At 36.5% G+C, this 21,250-nt stretch overlaps 2 protein-coding genes across 2 annotated transcripts; both read right to left on the bottom strand.

Moving 5' to 3' along the window:
* Positions 1-347: 347 nt before the first annotated feature.
* Positions 348-16,583, bottom strand: LOC130981016 (uncharacterized). The gene is made up of 7 exons (XM_057904654.1): positions 16,403-16,583; positions 6,460-6,704; positions 6,161-6,364; positions 5,951-6,043; positions 5,744-5,851; positions 5,256-5,631; positions 348-424 (listed from the first exon to the last, which is right to left on the bottom strand). The coding sequence occupies exons 1-7, from the start codon at positions 16,581-16,583 to the stop codon at positions 348-350; spliced, it is 1,284 nt and encodes a 427-aa protein (XP_057760637.1).
* A 569-nt stretch (positions 16,584-17,152) lies between these two features.
* LOC130981017 (uncharacterized) lies at positions 17,153-20,559 on the bottom strand. Its single transcript, XM_057904655.1, has 2 exons — positions 18,008-20,559; positions 17,153-17,918 (listed from the first exon to the last, which is right to left on the bottom strand). The coding sequence occupies exons 1-2, from the start codon at positions 20,557-20,559 to the stop codon at positions 17,153-17,155; spliced, it is 3,318 nt and encodes a 1,105-aa protein (XP_057760638.1).
* Positions 20,560-21,250: the final 691 nt, after the last annotated feature.

Here is a 21,250-nt window from a genome sequence, read left to right on the forward strand (position 1 = left end):
AGGTGATACCGTTCTTTGGGTGTAACTCAGCCTTCGAGGTTTTGTACCCTGAGGCATAGCTCTTGAATTATTTGGACCACCTTCTCTCCTAGGCCATCGGGTGCCCAGGCTTCAGTGGGTGGACGGTTGTCCTCTTTCGATTGTTTCCGGATCGGGGTTGGTTGGCGATGCACAGTGCTCGTCATCCTCCCTTGGGTGGGAGGAGCGTTATCTTGGAGTTCGGGAGTTGGGCTTCGTGGGTGTGAGTTATGGTGGTGGCTTGAGAATTGCTCGTCGAGATTCTCCGTGATGCCACCACGATTTGGTGGTCGCCACAGACGGCACCAATGTACTGGATGTCTTTGGTACTAGTTGTGAGATGGATCGGAAACTTGCGAGTCGAGGCGGTTGTCGGATCGTCTTTTTGGAGCGGCGAGAGTGGTACCTGCAGAGATACTCCGATGCCCAAAGGTTAGAATGGATTTGAGTGGTATAGAATGTGAAAAATGAGTAACGTATCTGAGGGGACTTCTGGCTCCTATTTATATAGCTAGTGGTAGTTATCTCATCTTATTTTATCTAACAAGAAAAATATTTAAATTTAAATATTGATTAGAGGATGTGAGACTAGTTCAAATCTATTAGAAAAAAAGGACCAACCCCAGATATCTGGATTGGAGGCCGTTCCAGTACGAGACCCAAAAGTCGAGTTCTTAACAATATATAAGTACATTGATAATACATACAAGTAGATATAAGTGCACGACAATATATAATATATATATATATATATATATATATATATATATATATATATATAAGTGTGTGAAGAATTGCGATCAACTGCATTAGCCTTAAAAAGGATTAAACTTTATGTTCGTGCAATAATACTAATTATATATGAGCACACACATAATATATATGATAGTTAAATATATTGTATGTGTAACAACAATGAACAAAACCACATAATAGTAATCATAATATACAATTTTGCTATGTAAGAATACTCAATGTAAACAACACATACATATACATATTTCGATCCAAAAAAATAATAAAATTGAATATTTTTTATAGTTAATAGATAGTTCTCATAGCATATATTAGAATAAATTGTTTTATAATTCACATCATTTATATTAAATCATAAAAAATATATGTCATAATATAAAAATTTATCTATACTCATAAAAATGATAAAAGAATTATTTCAATCTTTTTTAACTAAAATATTCTGTATTTTTGATAGAGTTGAATTGTAACTCTTTTGATAAAAAAAAGAGCGACAGAGACAGTTTTAGTATGTTGAGAACCGAAATCCTGAAGTCGCTATTTATATTTGAGCATGGTACCCATTAAATCCTAAAGTCCGAATAAAAATTGTATCTAAAACCTAAATAAAAATTGTATATGTTTTTATTTTTATTTAATTTTAAATCAAAAATAATTATAACTTGTTCAATTTAGCATTTATAATAATAAATAAGATCAATATTATATAAGTTATTTAATTTAAAATAGTGTAATTTATAATTATAATTAATATATATATTGTATACAAACAAATTAAAAAATTAAATAATTTTTCAACATTAAAATCATTAAAATGCGTTAAATCCGTCAAGCCAATTTATTTATCAAAGAAAATAAATTAGACTATAACTTCTAGTCTTTTTTCCCTTGAAAAAATCATTAAAAGTGTTTCGTTTTTTTTTTTTTTGGGTGTCTAAAAGTGTTTCGTTTAAAAGTGCTTAAATACTAACTCATTTCTCTGATGAGCTACTAACTTTCTTTTCCCTATAATCTACCCCAATTAACATTTTATCATTTTTTTATAGTAGAAAACTATCTGGTTTATTTTACAATCAACCAATTCACCAAGAAAGTCGTCTTCCATGAAATCGTCGTCCTCCGGTAAAATCGTCGTCCAAGAAAATTTTCCTCCATGAAATATCTCTCTCCATTTTGGCTGTCAAAATTTCTCATATTCGTATATCAAGAAAAGTCGTTTATTTAAAAGTATAAACGGTCAAACTCTGCCAAACTTTAAAAAAAATTTAAATTGTTCTCTTAATTATTTAGATAGGCTAGCTCGTTATTTCGTAGAATTAAATAGACATGACTTAATCTAACTGTTTCATGCGTTGGACATTCCTAAAAATAACAATTATATTTGGTTTACATTTCATTATTTTTAATATAACTTTTATATTTTGTAATAAAAAGTAAAAAAAAATTTATTGATATTGTAAAATTTTAAATTGATAAAACATTAAACTAAAAGTTTAACTAATAAAATGTATCCAAAACACATACAAAATATGATAATAAAAAATTATTTATATTTAATATATGAAAAAATATAATTTTTTATGACGATACTTTTAAAAAGTTTAATTATTCTGTTAATTTTTATAATTTTACAAAATTTTTAATTAGGTCTTTATATTTTTTTATCTTTTAATTGAGTTTTTATATTAATTTTTTTTAGTTAGGTTTCTATATAATTAATTTAATTACTACCAAAAAGAACTTAATAAAAAAAATTTAATACAAAAATTCAATTAAAAAAATATAAAAATTTAATTAAAAATTTTATAAAATTATAAAAACCAAAAAAATAAAAAATTCACACAACCCGGAGATTAACATTTTACCATAAAAAAGAAAGTGTACTAGCTATAGTACTATTGTACAGAATTTCAAGACAAGTGAAGAATGTGATTCTACTTCTGCGTTTTGGAGTTAATCAACAAATTCACAGTGACATTCGCATCCGGACAAAAAGCTAACAACTCTTGAAATCACACAATGCATGTGATTAGCTTTGAAAACCGCATACGGTAATTTCTTGGTGTAATGCATGTGTTTCTTGAATATGACAAATGGAAGCAGCAGGTGTGCTAACCTTATCACACATTCGAATATAATCTAGCTAGTTCCCACTTCTTTTCTATAAAAATCATAAAACCTATGTAGCTAGTAAGTAATAGCTTTTTCTTGGCTCGCATGAATGTCGGTCAACTTGGGTACATTTAGGGCTTTGAATAGGTGACGTGGAGGACTCTGCGTACCAAGTAAGTGGCGTGCTTAGGAATGACAACAACAATTTCTATCCCATCAATCCGTAATATATATATATATATATACTAGCGTAATTGTCCGTGCCAAGCATGGAAATGTTGAATCATAATAACTATAATAACTATATAACATTATTTATTAAGGATATTATATACAATACAAAAATATTGTTTTACATATTAAGGGTATTACAGATTTCATAATTTTTCAAACAAATATGACAAAATTTTAATTAAATTTATACACTACAAGAAAACACGTTTTTTGCCACGCTTTAAAAGCGTGGCGAAAAACCCAAAAAAGCGTGGCGATAGCTTTTCGCCACGCTTTTTGAGCTACCGCCACGCTTTTGAAAGGGTGACCTATCAAAGGGTGGCGGTTGCTCTATCGCCACGCTTTTTGCAGCCTATTGCCACGCTTTTTGTTTGCCACGTTTTTTTACAAACTGCCACTTGTAAAAGCGTGGCTGAAGGTCGGAAATACGGCCACGCTTTAAAAGCGTGGCGATAGGTAGAGATAAGGCCACGCTGTAAAAGCGTGGCAATAGGGTAGATCTGGCCACGCTTTTCAAGCGTGACAGTAGACCAGATATGGCCACGCTTTTAAAGCGTGGCAATAGGGTAGATTTGGCCACGCTTTTTAAACGTGACAGTAGACTAGATATATGGCCACGCTTTTAAAGCGTGGCAATAGGGTGATAGTAGAGTAGATTTGGCCACGCTTGAAAAACGTGGCAAAAAATCTTAGATACAGCCACGCTTTCTAAGCATGGCAATAGACTGAGATATGGCCATATGGCCACGTTTTTAAAGCATGGCAAAAAAGATGGTCAGTAACCTATTTCCTTTTTAATCTTCATAAATAAAACCTTAAAATGAATTCATAGATAATTTTATAATTTACTCAATAACCAATCATCAAGTAATCCAACTTTCATAAAATTGTCACCAAAATAAGTGTGATCACATAACAACATACACTAACAAAATACCAAAAGTGAAAATCATAACTACTCATGAATTCCTAATACATGAATTAGAATTCCTAATCAAAGTCGTCTTCAAAATATCAAAAGTGTGAAATTCCTAATACATGAATTAGAATTTCTAATCAAAGTCTTCTTGTACTTCATGTATCGTTGCAAGGTAAATTGTTTTGACCTGTGCCCTGCAAAATAAAAAACACAAATGAACAACTACAAATTGATTTGGATTTTTCCTGGCCAGAGCACCCCAAAAAAAACAGTAGGTAAACAGAAAATGCATAATATTTTCAGTAGATCTACCGTTATTTTCATCTGCTTTTTGAGCATGACAAGCTTGGAACTATAATTATGTGGACATCATCAAAGCAAGTAAACAGCAGGCAGAAACTTTAACATGTAGACTAATATCTAAATGGAAGAAGTCATCAAATGTATTACAGACATAAACAATCATAGTAGAAAAATACAAACATACACAAAAATATTACACTCTAAAAGACCAGACATTGCTGGCAATAAAGTCTTTTAAGGAGTCAAAATAACACAGTTCATATCCACAGTCCACTGCACTTTAACTTATCTCTTCCAGGTCCAGGCTGATCTCCATTTTCACATTGCCACTGGTTCAATGCCATATACTCCCAATGCCTTATGCTCCCACAAAAATTTACTAAGAAAAGATTAAAAATAAATCTATAAAGTTCCATATGAATCATACAATGGCTCAAGTCACAAGGACAACATGGATCCATCCTACAACCAATACCTCTTCCATTACGCAGCCCCTTGTTGCTCCAATGCACTTGCACAGACCTACAGTGTTCCATTAACAATTATGGCCGGCATACAAGGATTTGCTATTCTATTTATTCAGAGTTTCAGACCATATTGCAAGCTTTTTTATTTCTAATCCAGAGGTTTCAGTCACTGAATCTTCATTTACTAGCAGGATATTTTTCTTTCTTTACTTACAATCCTAAATCAGCTCTATCCTTAGTCAACTAGAGATCAACTAACCTGGTCAAGCTAAGTAGGACTTCTATAGATAAAACTCCTCAAATACAAGACTTGAATAGAATTCAGCAAGTATTATATTCAAAATCATATCCTGAACCTTCCAAGTTCGAATTCAGCAACAACAAACAAAATTGAAGTACTTGGTTATATTCCAACATTTTTATTAATAAAAATATTATAATTTTACCTACATCATCTTTGTGTGGAATGTGAGTTGCTTCGGAGGAGCGAGGAGTATTTCTTGCTTTGCTACTTGAGGTATCCAAAGGAGAATCTTGGGCAGCTTGAACTAAGGCTGTTACCTCTTCATTGCTCATTCCAGGGTTGAGTTGGTGCACCAACATCTTTAATAAACCACAAACACCATCCATCTTCTTCTCTAATGATGAGACCTTAGTGTTATACTCAACTTTTATGTGGCGAATCTCCTCATCTTTTTTAAGAGAGCTTCTTGTAATGGAAGCCCCATAACAACGAACTCGACCTGGTTGGTCCTTTCCTAACACTCCTACAAATGCATCCTCTTCATTTTCTCCTGCTTCTAAGCGGTTCTGAAGTTCAGTCTATCAAAAAGCAACAACCAATAAGGTTCAAAGTCGCATTAACTCAATTTAGATAGAAATCACATCAGAATTCATAATGTATATATCCAAAATACAAATACAAACAACTCACAATTGTGGCTTGTGTTTTAGCATCAATTTCTTTTCCTTTTTTACTTGTGCGAGTTGCTATGAAAACTTCAGCCCTTGATGGTTCTTCACTGTTCTCTTTAGAGTCGCGCTAGAATACATAGAGAAAAGTTTACATGAAGCATACTAACTAGGCAACTACACCATGAATACATATAAAAGAGAAATCACAAAGAATAAGTTATATTACCAGCTGCTTACGCACTATTCCAAAATTTGTGGATCCCATTCGGTGAGGACATGTTTGTTTTAACCTATTTTCAGTATTCTTAGCAGAGATAGCCTAAATATAAAGAATCAATGAAGAATCAAATTTCTTCCAAAACACTTAAGTTTAGGAACATGAAGAATCAATGATAGTATGCTTGATGGTATAGGAAGAAATAAAAGGCAATATTACCTTAATGGCCGGAAGACTCCAATACCGAATTAGTTTGCGAAATTGAACCTCAGGAATCTCTAATGGCCGGTTCTTTAGCATTTCTTTCTTTGTGTTGTACTTCACGAAATGCTCTTTTTTTATCTCTCTCTTATATTTTTTCCATGCACCACAAAATCCCCGCATTACCCACGGCTTTGAACTTCTGGGAAGAATGAACTTTTGCTATGCAACACAACACATTAGAATATCAACAGTTAGTACAAGTAATGTGACAAATAAATTAACAAAAAATTATCTATAATGCCATATTTACATACATTGGCATACTCCCACATTTCCTCTTTGAGTTTACTAGGCACACCATGCCAACTCGTATATAACAAAGTCACAAAACGAGGGTTTCTAACTATTGTGCCCAATAGTTGGTTGAGATCAGATACAACCTCGTTGGTTGGACCTATAGGCTGCCCTTGAAAAAATTCCACCTCCCGTCGATCATTAAAATCTGTGGCATGAAGCTTTTTGCACGTAGTTTTTCCACGGGTTTTCTTCTTTATTGTGCCTAAGTCCGAATAAAATAACATAATTCAATTGAGAAGTAATATAAGCTCTAATTAGACAATAAAGTAAACAAGAAAGTACCTTCATTACTAGTTTGTCCTCCACTACCCGTGATGAGCGGATAATTTATACGCTTTTTGGCATTGTTTTTAGGTAGTTTTTAGTAAGTTTAAGCTACTTTTAGGGATGTTTTCCTTAGTTTTTATGTTAAAATTCACATTTCTGGACTTTACTATGAGTTTGTGTGTTTTTCTGTGATTTCAGGTAATTTCTGACTGAAATTGAGGGATTTGAGCAAAACTCTGAAAAAGGCTGATAAAAGGACTGCTGATGCTGTTGGATTCTGACCTCCCTGCACTCGAAATGGATTTTCTAGAGCTACAGAACTCCAAATGGCGCGCTCTCAACGGCGTTGGAAAGTAGACATCCAGGGCTTTCCAGCAATATATAATAGTCCATACTTTGTTCGAATAATGACGACGTAACTTGGCGTTAAACGCCAAGTTCATGCTGCTGTCTGGAGTAAAACGCCAGAAAAACGTCATGATCCGGAGTTAAACGCCCAAAACACGTCATAACCTGGAGTTTAACGCCAAGAAATGCCTTAGCTCGTGGATTGATCAAGCTCAGCCCAAGCACACACCAAGTGGGCCCCGGAAGTGGATTTATGCATCAATAACCTACTCATGTAAACCCTAGTAGCTAGTCTAGTATATATAGGACCTCTTACTATTGTATTAGACATCCTGGATTGTATTTTCTATCCTGTGATCACGTTTAGGGGGCTGGCCATTCGGCCATGCCTGGACCTCTTTCACTTATGTATTTTCAACGGTGGAGTTTCTGCACACCATAGATTAAGGGTGTGGAGCTCTGCTGTACCTCAAAGATTAATGAAGTTCTATTTTCTTTTATTCAATTCCTCTTTTATTCTTATTCCAAGATATTCATTCGTACCCAAGAACATGATGAATGTGATGAGTTAATAACCCTCATTAACGTTCTCACTCATGAACGCACGTGATTGACAACCACTTACGTTCTACATGCAACACAAGCTTGAATGTGTATCTCTTAGATTCCCCAACAGAATCTTCGTGGTATAAGCTAGATGGATGGTGGCATTTATGAGGATCCGGAAAGTCCAACCTTGCCTGTGGTGTTCCGAGTAGGATCCTGAGAATCCGGAAAGTCTCACCTTGTCTGTGGTATTCCGAGTAGGATTTCGGTAATGAATGACTGTGACGTGCTTCAAACTTGCAACCTGCTGGGCGTCAGTGACAGACGCAAAAGAGGGATTCTATTCCAGTAGGAAGCGGGAACCAACCGGTGATTGGCCGTACTGTGACAGAGTGCGTGAGCATTAGCTTTCACTGCGAGGATGGGATGTAGCTATCAACCATGGGTGATGCCTCCAGACTGGTTAGCTGTGCGAGTGACAGCCGCATAGGATATTTCCCCGAGAGGACTGAAAGTAGCCACAGTTGATGGTGAACCCCTATACAAAGCTTGCCATGGAAAGGAGTAAGAAGGATTGAGTAGAAGGAATAGGAGAGCAGGCGTCCGAGAGCTCTACAGCATCTCCATTCCGCTTATCTGAAATTCCTACCAATGAATCTACATAAGTATTTCTATCCCTTTTATTATTTATTTTCTTATTTCTATTTTCGAAACCCATAAATCAATATTTAATCTGCCTAACTGAGATTTACAAGGTGACCATAGCTTGCTTCATACCAACAATCTCTGTGGATTCGACCCTTACTCACGTAAGGTTATTACTTGGACGACCCAGTACACTTGCTGGTTAGTTGAACGGAGTTGTGAAGAAAATAAACAGTGCCCTAAGGGTATATGCCAAAGCTCAAAAGATAGAATAAAATTTGTACAACTTAAGAATGTTGAATCACAATTTCGTCCACCAAGTTTTTGGCGCCGTTGCCGGGGATTGTTCGAGTATGGACAACTGACGGTTCATCTTGTTGCTCAGATTAGGTAATTTTTCTTTTCAAAAATCTTTTTCAAAATTTTTCTTTTTATTTTTCGTTTTTCCAAACTATAATTTCGAAAAAAATTAAAATAAAAATACAAAAAAATTAGAAAATCATAAAAAATCAAAAATATTTTGCGTTTCTTGTTTGAGTCTTGAGTTGATTTTTAAGTTTGGTGTCAATTGCATGTTTTAAAAATTTTTTGCAATTTTCGAAAATCCCATGCATTCATAGTGTTCTTCATGATCTTCAAGTTGTTCTTGATAAGTCTTCTTGTTTGATCTTGATGTTTTCTTGTTTTGTGTTGTTTGTTGTTTTTCATGTGCATTTTTTCATTCATATTTCCCATGCATTAAAGATTTCTAAGTTTGGTGTCTTGCATGTCTTCTTTGCATCAAAAATTTTTCAAAATTATGTTCTTCATCATGATCTTCAAAGTGTTCTTGGTGTTCATCTTGACATTCAAAGCATTCTTGCATGCATTTTGTGTTTTGATCCAAAATTTTCATGTTTTGGGTCATTTTTGTGTTTTTCATTAAAAATTCAAAAATCAAAAAAATATCTTTTCCTTATTTCCCTCCAAAATTTCGAAATTTTGGTTTGACTTGGTCAAAATTTTTAAAATTAGTTGTTTCTTGCAAGTCAAGTCAAAATTTCAATTTTAAAAATCTTATCTTTTCAAAATCTTTTTCAAAAATCATATCTTCTTCATTTTTTTCTATTTTTCGAAAATTTCAAAAATTATTTTTCAAAATATTTTCAAAATCTTTTTCTTATCTTTTTATCAAATTTTTGAAAATCAAACTAACAATTAATGTGATTGGTTCAAAAATTTGAAGTTTGTTACTTTCTTGTTAAGAAAGGTTCAATCTTTAAAGTTCTAGAATCTTATCTTGTAGTTTCTTGTTAGTTAAGTAATTTTAAAAATTAAATCTTTTTCAAAATATCTTTTTCTTAAAAATCTTTTTATCTTTTTATTTTATCTTTTTCAAAAACTTTATCTTTTTCAAAATTCGATCTCAAAATATCTTACCTAACTTCCTATCTTCTTATCTTTTTCAATTTTGATTTCAAATCTTTTTCAATCAACTAACTAACTTTTTGTTTGTTTCTCATCTTTTTCAAAACCACCTAACTACTTTTCCCTCTTCTATTTTCGAAAATATCTCTTTCTTTTTCAAAAATTCTTTTTAATTAATTAATTGTTTCATGTTTAATTTTAATTACATCTTATCTTTAATTTTCAAAAATCACTAACTCTTTTTCAAAAATTAATTTCGAATTTCTCTCCTCTTCTCTTCTTCTATTTAATTATTTAATTACTAACACTTCTCTTCACCTCTCTTCATTCATATCTTAACATCTCATCTCACATCTCTGCCATCCTCACAGTTGTGTTTCTTTTTTTTTCCATTCTTCTTCATCCTTCTACCCCTTTCTTTTTCTACTAACATAAAGGAATCTCTATACTGTGACATAGAGAATTCCTCTTCTTTTCTTGTTTTCTTCTCTTTCATATGAGCAGGAACAGGGATAAAGGCACTCTTGTTGAAATTGATCCAGAACCTGAAAGGACTCTGAAGAGAAAATGAAAAGAAGCTAAATTACAACAATCCAAAAACATCTTTAAGAGAAACAACCTTTCAGAAATTTTCGAACAGGAGAAGGACATGGCAGCCGAAAATAATAATAATAATGCAAGGAGAATGCTTGGAGACTTCACAAAACCAACGTCCAAGTTTGATGGAAGAAGCATCTCCATTCCTGCCATTGGAGCCAATAACTTTGAGCTTAAGCCTCAACTAGTTGCTTTAATGCAAAAAAACTGCAAGTTTTATGGACTTCCATCTGAAGATCCTTACCAGTTTTTAACTGAGTTCTTGCAGATCTGTGACACTGTAAAGACAAATGGAGTTAATCCTGAAGTCTACAGACTCTTGCTTTTCCCTTTTGCTGTAAGAGACAGAGCTAGAGTATGGCTGGATTCACAACCCAAGGATAGCCTGGACTCATGGGATAAGCTTGTCACTGCATTCTTAGATAAGTTCTTTCCTCCTCAAAAGCTGAGCAAGCTGAGAGTGGATGTTCAAACCTTCAAACAAAAAGATGGTGAATCCCTCTATGAAGCTTGGGAAAGATACAAGCAGCTGACCAAGAGATGTCCATCTGACATGTTTTCAGAATGGACCATATTAGATATATTCTATTATGGTCTCTTTGAATTTTCGAAAATGTCATTGGACCATTCTGCAGGTGGATCTATTCACCTGAAGAAAACGCCTGAAGAGGCTCAAGAACTCATTGACATGGTTGCAAACAACCAGTTTATGTACACCTCTGAGAGGAATTCTGTGAATAATGGGGTACCTCAGAAGAAAGGAGTTCTTGAAATTGATGCTCTGAATGCCATATTGGCTCAGAACAAAGTGTTGACTCAACAGGTCAACATGATCTCTCAAAATCTGAATGGATTGCAACATGCATCCAACAGTACTAGAAAGGCAGCTTCTGAAGAAGCTTATGATCCTGAAAACCCTGCCATGGTAGAGGTTAATTACTTAGGTGAACCTTATGGAAACACCTATAACTCATCATGGAGAAATCATCCAAATTTCTCCTGGAAGGATCAACAAAAACCTCAACAAGGTTTTAACAATGGTGGACGCAACAGGCTGAATAATAGTAAGCCATATCCATCATCTTCTCAGCAACAGACAGAGAACTCTGAACAAAACACTTCTAATTTAGCCAATATAGTCTCTGATCTGTCAAAGGCCACTTTCAGTTTCATGAATGAAACCAGATCCTCCATTAGAAATTTGGAGGCACAAGTGGGTCAGCTGAGTAAGAAAGTCATTGACACTCCTCCCAGTGTTCTCCCAAGCAATACAGAAGAGAATCCAAAGGGAGAATGCAAGGCCATTGATTTAATCAAAGTGGCCGAATGCACTAAGGAGGAGGAGGACGAAAATCCTAGGGAGGAAGACCTCCTGGGACGTTCCTCCAGTAAGAAGGAGTTTCCTATTAAGGATCCTGAGGAATCTGAGGCTCATCTAGAGACCATAGAGATTCCTTTAAATCTCCTTCTGCCATTCATGAGCTCTGAAGAATATTCATCCTCTGAAGAGAATGAAGATGTGACTGGAGAGCAAGTTGCTCAATACTTAGGAGCTATCATGAAGCTGAATGCCAAGCTGTTTGGTAATGAGACTTGGGAAAGTGAACCTCCCTTGCTCATTAGTGAACTAGATACTTGGATTCAGAAGACTCTACCTCAAAAGAAACAAGATCCTGGCAAATTCTTAATACCTTGCACCATTGGCACCATGAGCTTTGAAAAAGCTCTATGTGATCTAGGGTCAGGGATAAATCTTATGCCACTCTCTGTAATGGAGAAGCTGGGGATCATTGAGGTACAACCTGCCTTGTTCTTATTACAACTGGCAGACAAGTCAGTGAGACAAGCCTATGGATTAGTAGAGGACGTGCTAGTAAAGGTTGAAGGCCTTTACATCCCTGCTGATTTCATAATCCTAGATACTAGGAAGGAAGATGATGAATGCATCATCCTAGGAAGACCTTTCCTAGCCACAGCAGGAGCTGTGATAGATGTCAACAGAGGTGAGTTAGTCCTTCAATTGAATGGGGACTACCTTGTGTTTAAAGCACAGGGCCATCCCTCTGTGACAAAAGAGAGTAAGCATGAAGAGCTTCTCTCAGTTCAGAGTCAAGAAGAGCCCACACAGTCAAACTCTAAGTTTGGTGTTGAGAGGCCACAACCAAACTCTAAGTTTGGTGTTCAAACCCCATATCCAAACTCTAATTTTGATGTTGGGACTACACACTAATTTGACCTGATCACCTTGTGGCTCCATGAGAGCCACTGTCAAGCTACTGACATTAAAGAAGCGCTTGTTGGGAGGCAACCCAATTTTATTTATCTAATTTTATTTTATTTTGTTTTGGTGTTATTTTTGTGTTGAATTAGGTACATGATCATGAGGAGTCACGAAAAAAAATCAAAAAAATTAAAAACAGAGTCAAAAACAGAAGAAAAAAATTTTTCACCCTGGAGGACGCACGGGCTGGCGTTCAGCGCCCAGAAGGAGCATCTGGCTGGCGTTCAACGCCAGAACAGAGCATCTTTTTGGCGCTGAACGCCCAAAACAAGCTACATCCTGGCGTTTAACGCCAGAATGCGCACACAGAGGACAATCTGGCGCTGAACGCCAGAAACAAGCTTGAAACTGGCGTTCAACGCCAGAAACAAGCATCACATGGGCGTTTAACGCCCAGAACGTGCACATATGGGCGTTTGAACGCCAGAATGATGCATGAAGGCATGTTACATGCCTATAGGGAGAAGGAATGGTATTTCTTTTCACCTCAGGATCTGTGGACCCCACAGGATCCCCACTACAGGATCTGTGGACCCCATAGGATCCCCACATAACATATTCCCACCTTACTTCCCCCACCTTATATGCCATCTATGTTACTCAGCTGGAGTTATCATAGAAGGAGATGTCTCCATTGAAGAAGACAAGCCCATTACCAAGAAAAAGATGGAGCAAACAAGGGAAGCTCCTCACGGCCTCCAAGAAGAACATGAGGAAGTGCATCATCAACAAATGCCTCAAGGAATGCACTTTCCTCCTAACAACTATTGGGAGCAACTCAACACCTCCTTAGAGGATTTGAGCCATAATGTTGAACAACTAAGGGTGGAACATCATGAACACGCCCTCACTCTCCAAGAAATAAGAGAAGATCAAAGAGCAATGAGGGAGGAGCAACAAAGGCAAGGAAGGGACATAGAAGAGTTGAAGAACATCATTGGTCCTTCAAGAAGAAGACGCCACTAAGGTGGATTCATTCCTTGTTCTTTATTTCTTTCTGTTTTCGGTTTTTAATGCTATGTTTATCTATGTTTTTGTGTCTCTATTTCATGATCATTAGTGTGTAACCATGCCTTAAAGCTATGAATAAAATCCATTAGTCCTTCACCTCTCTTAAAAGAAAAATGTTTTAATTCAAAAGAACAAGAAATACATAATTTTCGAAATTATTAGTGAATTTAGTTTAATTATATTGATGTGGTGGCAATAAATTTTGTTTTCTGAATGAATGATTGAACAGTGCATATGTCTTTTGATCTTGTTGTTTATGAGTGTTTAAAATTGTTGGTTCTTGAAAGAATGAGGAACAAAGAGAAATGTTATTGATGATCTGAAAAACATCATGAAATTGATTCTTGAAGCAAGAAAAAGCAGTGAAAAAAAAAAAAAAGAGGCGAAAATTCTAAAGCAAGGATCCAAGGCTTTGAGCATCAATGGATAGGAGGGCCCAAGGAAATTAAATCCGGGCCTAAGCGGCTAAATCAAGCTGTCCCTAACCATGTGCTTGTGTCATGAAGGTCCAAGTGAAAAGCTTGAGACTGAGTGGTTAAAGTCGTGATCCAAAGCAAAGAGTGTGCTTAAGAGCTCTGGACACCACTAATTGGGGACTTTAGCAAAGCTAAGTCACAATCTGAAAAGGTTCACCCAGTTATGTGTCTGTGGCATTTGTGTATCCGGTGGTAATACTGGAAGACAAAATGCTTAGGGCCACAGCCAAGACTCATGAGTAGCTGTGTTCAAGAATCAACATGCTTAACTAAGAAAGTCAATAACACTATCCCAAATTCTAAATTCCCCCAGAGACGCCAATACCTCTAAACTACAAGGGAAAAAGTGAGATGCCAAAGCTGTTCAGAAGCAAAAAGCTACAAGTCCCGCTCATGTAATTAAATTAATATTCATTGATATTTTGGACTTTATAGTATATTCTCTTCTTTTTATCCTATTAGATTTTCAGTTGCTTGGGGACAAGCAACAATTTAAGTTTGGTGTTGTGATGAGCGGATAATTTATACGCTTTTTGGCATTGTTTTTAGGTAGTTTTTAGTAAGTTTAAGCTACTTTTAGGGATGTTTTCCTTAGTTTTTATGTTAAAATTCACATTTCTGGACTTTACTATGAGTTTGTGTGTTTTTCTGTGATTTCAGGTAATTTCTGACTGAAATTGAGGGATTTGAGCAGAACTCTGAAAAAGGCTGATAAAAGGACTGCTGATGCTGTTGGATTCTGACCTCCCTGCACTCGAAATGGATTTTCTGGAGCTACAGAACTCCAAATGGCGCGCTCTCAACGGCGTTGGAAAGTAGACATCCAGGGCTTTCCAGCAATATATAATAGTCCATACTTTGTTCGAATAATGACGACGTAACTTGGCGTTAAACGCCAAGTTCATGCTGCTGTCTGGAGTAAAACGCCAGAAAAACGTCATGATCCGGAGTTAAACGCCCAAAACACGTCATAACCTGGAGTTTAACGCCAAGAAATGCCTTAGCTCGTGGATTGATCAAGCTCAGCCCAAGCACACACCAAGTGGGCCCCGGAAGTGGATTTATGCATCAATAACCTACTCATGTAAACCCTAGTAGCTAGTCTAGTATATATAGGACCTCTTACTATTGTATTAGACATCCTGGATTGTATTTTCTATCCTGTGATCACGTTTAGGGGGCTGGCCATTCGGCCATGCCTGGACCTCTTTCACTTATGTATTTTCAACGGTGGAGTTTCTGCACACCATAGATTAAGGGTGTGGAGCTCTGCTGTACCTCAAAGATTAATGAAGTTCTATTTTCTTTTATTCAATTCCTCTTTTATTCTTATTCCAAGATATTCATTCGTACCCAAGAACATGATGAATGTGATGAGTTAATAACCCTCATTAACGTTCTCACTCATGAACGCACGTGATTGACAACCACTTACGTTCTACATGCAACACAAGCTTGAATGTGTATCTCTTAGATTCCCCAACAGAATCTTCGTGGTATAAGCTAGATGGATGGTGGCATTTATGAGGATCCGGAAAGTCCAACCTTGCCTGTGGTGTTCCGAGTAGGATCCTGAGAATCCGGAAAGTCTCACCTTGTCTGTGGTATTCCGAGTAGGATTTCGGTAATGAATGACTGTGACGTGCTTCAAACTTGCAACCTGCTGGGCGTCAGTGACAGACGCAAAAGAGGGATTCTATTCCAGTAGGAAGCGGGAACCAACCGGTGATTGGCCGTACTGTGACAGAGTGCGTGAGCATTAGCTTTCACTGCGAGGATGGGATGTAGCTATCAACCATGGGTGATGCCTCCAGACTGGTTAGCTGTGCGAGTGACAGCCGCATAGGATATTTCCCCGAGAGGACTGAAAGTAGCCACAGTTGATGGTGAACCCCTATACAAAGCTTGCCATGGAAAGGAGTAAGAAGGATTGAGTAGAAGGAATAGGAGAGCAGGCGTCCGAGAGCTCTACAGCATCTCCATTCCGCTTATCTGAAATTCCTACCAATGAATCTACATAAGTATTTCTATCCCTTTTATTATTTATTTTCTTATTTCTATTTTCGAAACCCATAAATCAATATTTAATCTGCCTAACTGAGATTTACAAGGTGACCATAGCTTGCTTCATACCAACAATCTCTGTGGATTCGACCCTTACTCACGTAAGGTTATTACTTGGACGACCCAGTACACTTGCTGGTTAGTTGAACGGAGTTGTGAAGAAAATAAACAGTGCCCTAAGGGTATATGCCAAAGCTCAAAAGATAGAATAAAATTTGTACAACTTAAGAATGTTGAATCACAATTTCGTCCACCAACCCGCATCATTTGCATTATCATCAAGCTCATTTTCTTCATCTTCCTCATCTTCTTCATCTTCCAACTTTATCCCATGTACCTTAAAATACATGTCAAGACTCATTCCTTTTTTATTTGAAGTTGCACTCATCTCGCTTGTATCTTCTCCGTCATCATCAGAATTTATATCATTTTGATCCATTGCATCAGGTTCAGCAGTCCTTTGATTCCCAATTTTAGAGTTCTTTTCAACTTCAAATATTGTCCCATTTCCATTATGCGTGCGTTCTTGAAAAAGTGCCGTTGGTTGAGCCTTCCTTGTTTTCTTCGAAGTCCTAACTTGCTCTTCAAATGCATCCTCCACTATTGTGATGGGTTGTTTGCTTGTTGGATCCTTTGGAGCTTGAGCTTGCAAGCTAACCTTCTCATTTTCAGCCATGATCCTTTCTCTCTTAATATTGTATTGTTTTAGCAATTCAGCACTTGACTTCACTTGTGTAACCTCAAAGGAATTGTTTTTTTTTGGGCTTTTTCCTTTCATTTTTTGGCCTAAGGTAAGTATCCGTTTTCTTTTAGTGATCTCCTCTTTCTCCATTCTGCATACACAAAATAATAACAATGAATAAAATGCTAACTAAATAATAATTAAATGAGCATAATCAATTAAAGCAAGTAATTAACTAAGCAAAACAACTAAGGAAAGTGGGTTGTTTAGGATTCTACCAAAAAAACTTGTCAAGATGTTTCAGAGTCAAGGTCCTCCATGTACTCTTATTTGCTTTCCTCGTCTTCCTCACAATATTGTTTGGCAAACATGTTTTGATCCATATCTATAATAGTTGCTCGTAGATCATTCCTCACTAGATCAATTTCGCCATTATCATTTGGAAGACTTGGAATCACTTCAGGTTCGCATGGCTCCCTTGCATATATTATGGGGGAATCAGACTCAAGGTCATCACTTACCCTAAATAAATCTCTTGGAATTGTTTTCATAACATAGTGCTTGTCCCTAACATATGGGTCTTGCACATAAAAGCATTGGTTTACTTGAGATGCCAGCACAAATGGTTCTTCTTGGTAGCATTTTCTATTGAAATACACATATGAAAGACCAAAATTGTCTTTTGCAACTGTATACCACTCACACTTAAACAAGACTACTTTAAATTGGCCATAATAATCTAACTCAAACATATCAACTATTCTACCATAGTAGGCTACTTTTGCTTCAATTGGGTTCTTATCTTTCACACTAGCAAAACTAGGAGTCAATGCCTCTAATGTGACACCACTATTTTGAGTTTTACGTCTCACATCACGGTGCCTTGTATGGAACCTATACCCATTGATAATATAACCTGAAAATCTTTTTGCAACTCGATTTGGACCCCTAGCCAACCCTTTTGCCCAACCAGGCACATCCTTTTTCATGGCACGAATTTTAAACCATTCTGAAAATTGTTGACTGCGGTCCTTGGCTTTCTCCCACTTTGTTTTTTGTGGATTGTTATCATTAACTACCTCCTCATGCTCTCTGAAGAGATTAAATAATCATAGTCATAGTTGTTAGTAAGGTTAAATATGATTGAGATCTAACAAATGATAATGAATCGAATAGGATACCTCATGTAGACTTCGATCTTATCACAATTGTTTAGGATGTATGCATGACCTTGTATTTCTGATTTTTCATCTAACATAAACAAATCTCCCATTCTTCCACCAAGAGGACATCCTTTGCTTGGAAACAAACTAGGAGTTCGCACCTCATCTGAAACACACTCATCGTTGTTCCGAGGGATTCTATTAAATCTTGTATGAACATCTTCATGCAAATATCTTGAGCAAAAATTGATACACTCATTCGCCAAATATCCTTCGGCAATAGATCCTTCTGGACGACTTCTATTACGAACATATGATTTTAGTGTGCACATATACCGTTCAACAGGGTACATCCAACGATATTGAACTGGACCACCTAACCTCACCTCGTTTGCCAAATGAATAGGCAAGTGCACCATTATGTCAAAAAAGCTAGGAGGAAAAATCCTCTCCAATTGGCACAATGTCTCAGCAATCTCTGCTTCTAAGTTAACTACCTCATCCAGGCTAATTACTTTCTGACATATTCGGCGAAAAAATGAACATAATCGAACTAGAGCGATGGCAACATGGTCAGGAAGTATACTCTTGATTGGTACTTGCAACAAGTAATGCAACATGAAATGAGCATCATGGGTCTTGTAACCAGAAATCTTCTTTTCTGTTTCATGCACACATCGAGCAATATTGGAAGCGCTACCGTCTGGTAATTTTGCCGCTTTCAACACACTACAAAAGATTGTTTTCTCTGCTGGAGTCATTGAAAAGCATGCCTTTGCTAACTTAGTTTTTTTTCCATCCTTCGTATCTTTTGGTTGAAGGTTTTTCCTGATACCCATATCTTTAAGGTCAAAACGAGCAGCTGCATGATCTTTCGTCTTTCCAGGAATATCTAAAAGAGTTCCAATTATGCTATCAACTATATTCTTCTCTATGTGCATGACATCAAGGTTGTGTCTAAACATGTTGGACTTCCAATATGGTAACTCAAAAAAGATTGACCGTTTTTTCCAATTTGATATGCCATTCTTTGATCTCTTTTGCTTCTTCCCAAAAGAATTATCCACCTCTCGCAATGCATCAAATACAGCTGAACCTTCTAACAACTGCAGTGGAGACCTGAGTTCAGTTTTTCCATTGAAAGATCTCTTGTTATGCCTCCATGGATGATTCATGGGTAAAAACCTTCGGTGATCCATATAAACAGTCTTGTGACTATGTTTCAGATAGATTGAAGAAGTCTCATCATTACAACATGGACAAGCCAATTTTCCCTTTGTACTCCACCCAGATAACATAGCATACGCAGGGAAGTCATTAATTGTCCACAAAAGGCACGCTCTCATGTTGAATGTTTTGTTTTCTTTTGAATCATATGTCTCGACACCTGACTCCCATAATTCTTTTAATTCTTCAATCAACGGTTGAAGATAGACATCAATGTCATTTCCCGGTGATTGTGGTCCAGGAATGAGTAAAGATAGCATAAAATAATCAGGCTTCATGCTCATCCAAGGGGGTAGATTATACACCATCAGAACAACAGGCCATGTACTGTGTGTACTGCTCAAAGTTCGGAATGGATTGAATCCGTCGCTTGCTAACCCAAGTCTCACATTACGAGGCTCCTTTGCAAAATCTTCATGTCGATTGTCAAATGCTTTCCAAGATTCACCATCGGCAGGATGCCTTAAGGACCCGTCTTTAACGCGCTCATTGTGATGCCAAGACATAGCTTCGACAGTTCTTGTGCACATAAAAAGCCGTTGAAGTCTGGGAATCAAAGGGAAATGCCTTAGAGTTTTTGCAGCAACTTTGCGAGGCTTTCTAGATGAGGTAACATCATCCTCTTCTTCATGATGCTCAATATAACGGGATGTTCCACAGACATGACAAGATGAGTCATTCTCATACCCGTTCCGATACAACATGCAGTCATTGCGACATGCATCGATCTTTTGGTAGTCAAGACCCAAGTTCTTCACCATATTCTTGGTTTTATCAAAAGAAATAGGAATATTCAAATATGGCATTGCTTCTTTCAATAATTCCAAGAGAGAAGTAAATGACGCATTACTCCAACCATGCAAGCATTTTAACAAGTAAAGACGAATGGTAAAGGATAATCTTGTGAATCCTTTACACCCGGGGTATAGTTCTTGGCTTGCCTCGTCTACCAATTTATAAAATTCCTTTGCACATTCGTTAGGCCCCATGTTTTGTCCGTCAACTTGTGTATTATCTCGAAATCTATCACGTAACAACTCATCAATGTTATCATTGCAGTTATATTCACCGCCTATGTCACTGTCAATATCCATAGCAAAAAGTGATTCCCCATGATTAAACCACCGCCTATAACCTTTTACAAAACCGTGGCATATTAGATGATCATATACGTCATCTCTCTTTAACCAAAATATATTACAACACTTTGCACAAGGGCATTGAATTTCTTCCCCTTGAGGAACTCCCTTTGATGAGAAAGCAAAGTGTAAAAATCTTTCTACACCAACTTGATATTCTTTCTCATGACGTGGTGTATCCATCCAGTCTTTCGACATATCCATCGAAAACCTATATATTTCACGTAGATAGCTAAGTTTCTAAATTGAAGTCCTTACTGTTCGTCTCACTAACTGCAAATCTAGCTTCCTACTTAACTAAGAGACAATATTGTGCAAGCCTCGAAAATACTTTGAAAGCATTATACATAAAATAACAGAGAAAATTGAATTTTAACAATGCTTAAAGAAGTGCCTAAAGTGATGAGTGCCTCAGGAAGGACCAAGTTGCATGCATGACATCAATAACAAATTAATACATGTATTTAAATTTACATAAACCAACCTTAATTACTGTCTTAATCCGTTCCACAACAGCAACAAAGTGGTAGCACAGCAGAAGTAAAATTAGAGAGGTAGCGGCGTCAGCGAACAGCTACTCGGCAGCAGCAGATTATTATAGTACCACAGGAGCAGCAGAACAAAGAAGTGGCAGCAGGGAGGAAGGACCAAAGCCAAAACAGTAGAACCTCTTCAAACTTGTTCTTCTTCTCTCTCAATAGCTTCAGTGTTGTTAGTGGTTGTTACTGCAAAAATAATACTTCCAATGTTATTCTATATATTTTCAGGCTTTTTTTTGGCTAAACGAAAAAAAAAATGGACGTGTGTACTATACTTGAATTAACAATAGACAATATAATAATAGTGCATGATTGAGAAATGCAAATACAAATTCAAATTCAAATGGCTATTTAGA

This window comes from Arachis stenosperma, chromosome 5 (genome assembly GCF_014773155.1).
Source record: "Arachis stenosperma cultivar V10309 chromosome 5, arast.V10309.gnm1.PFL2, whole genome shotgun sequence".
Lineage (NCBI taxonomy): Eukaryota > Viridiplantae > Streptophyta > Magnoliopsida > Fabales > Fabaceae > Arachis > Arachis stenosperma.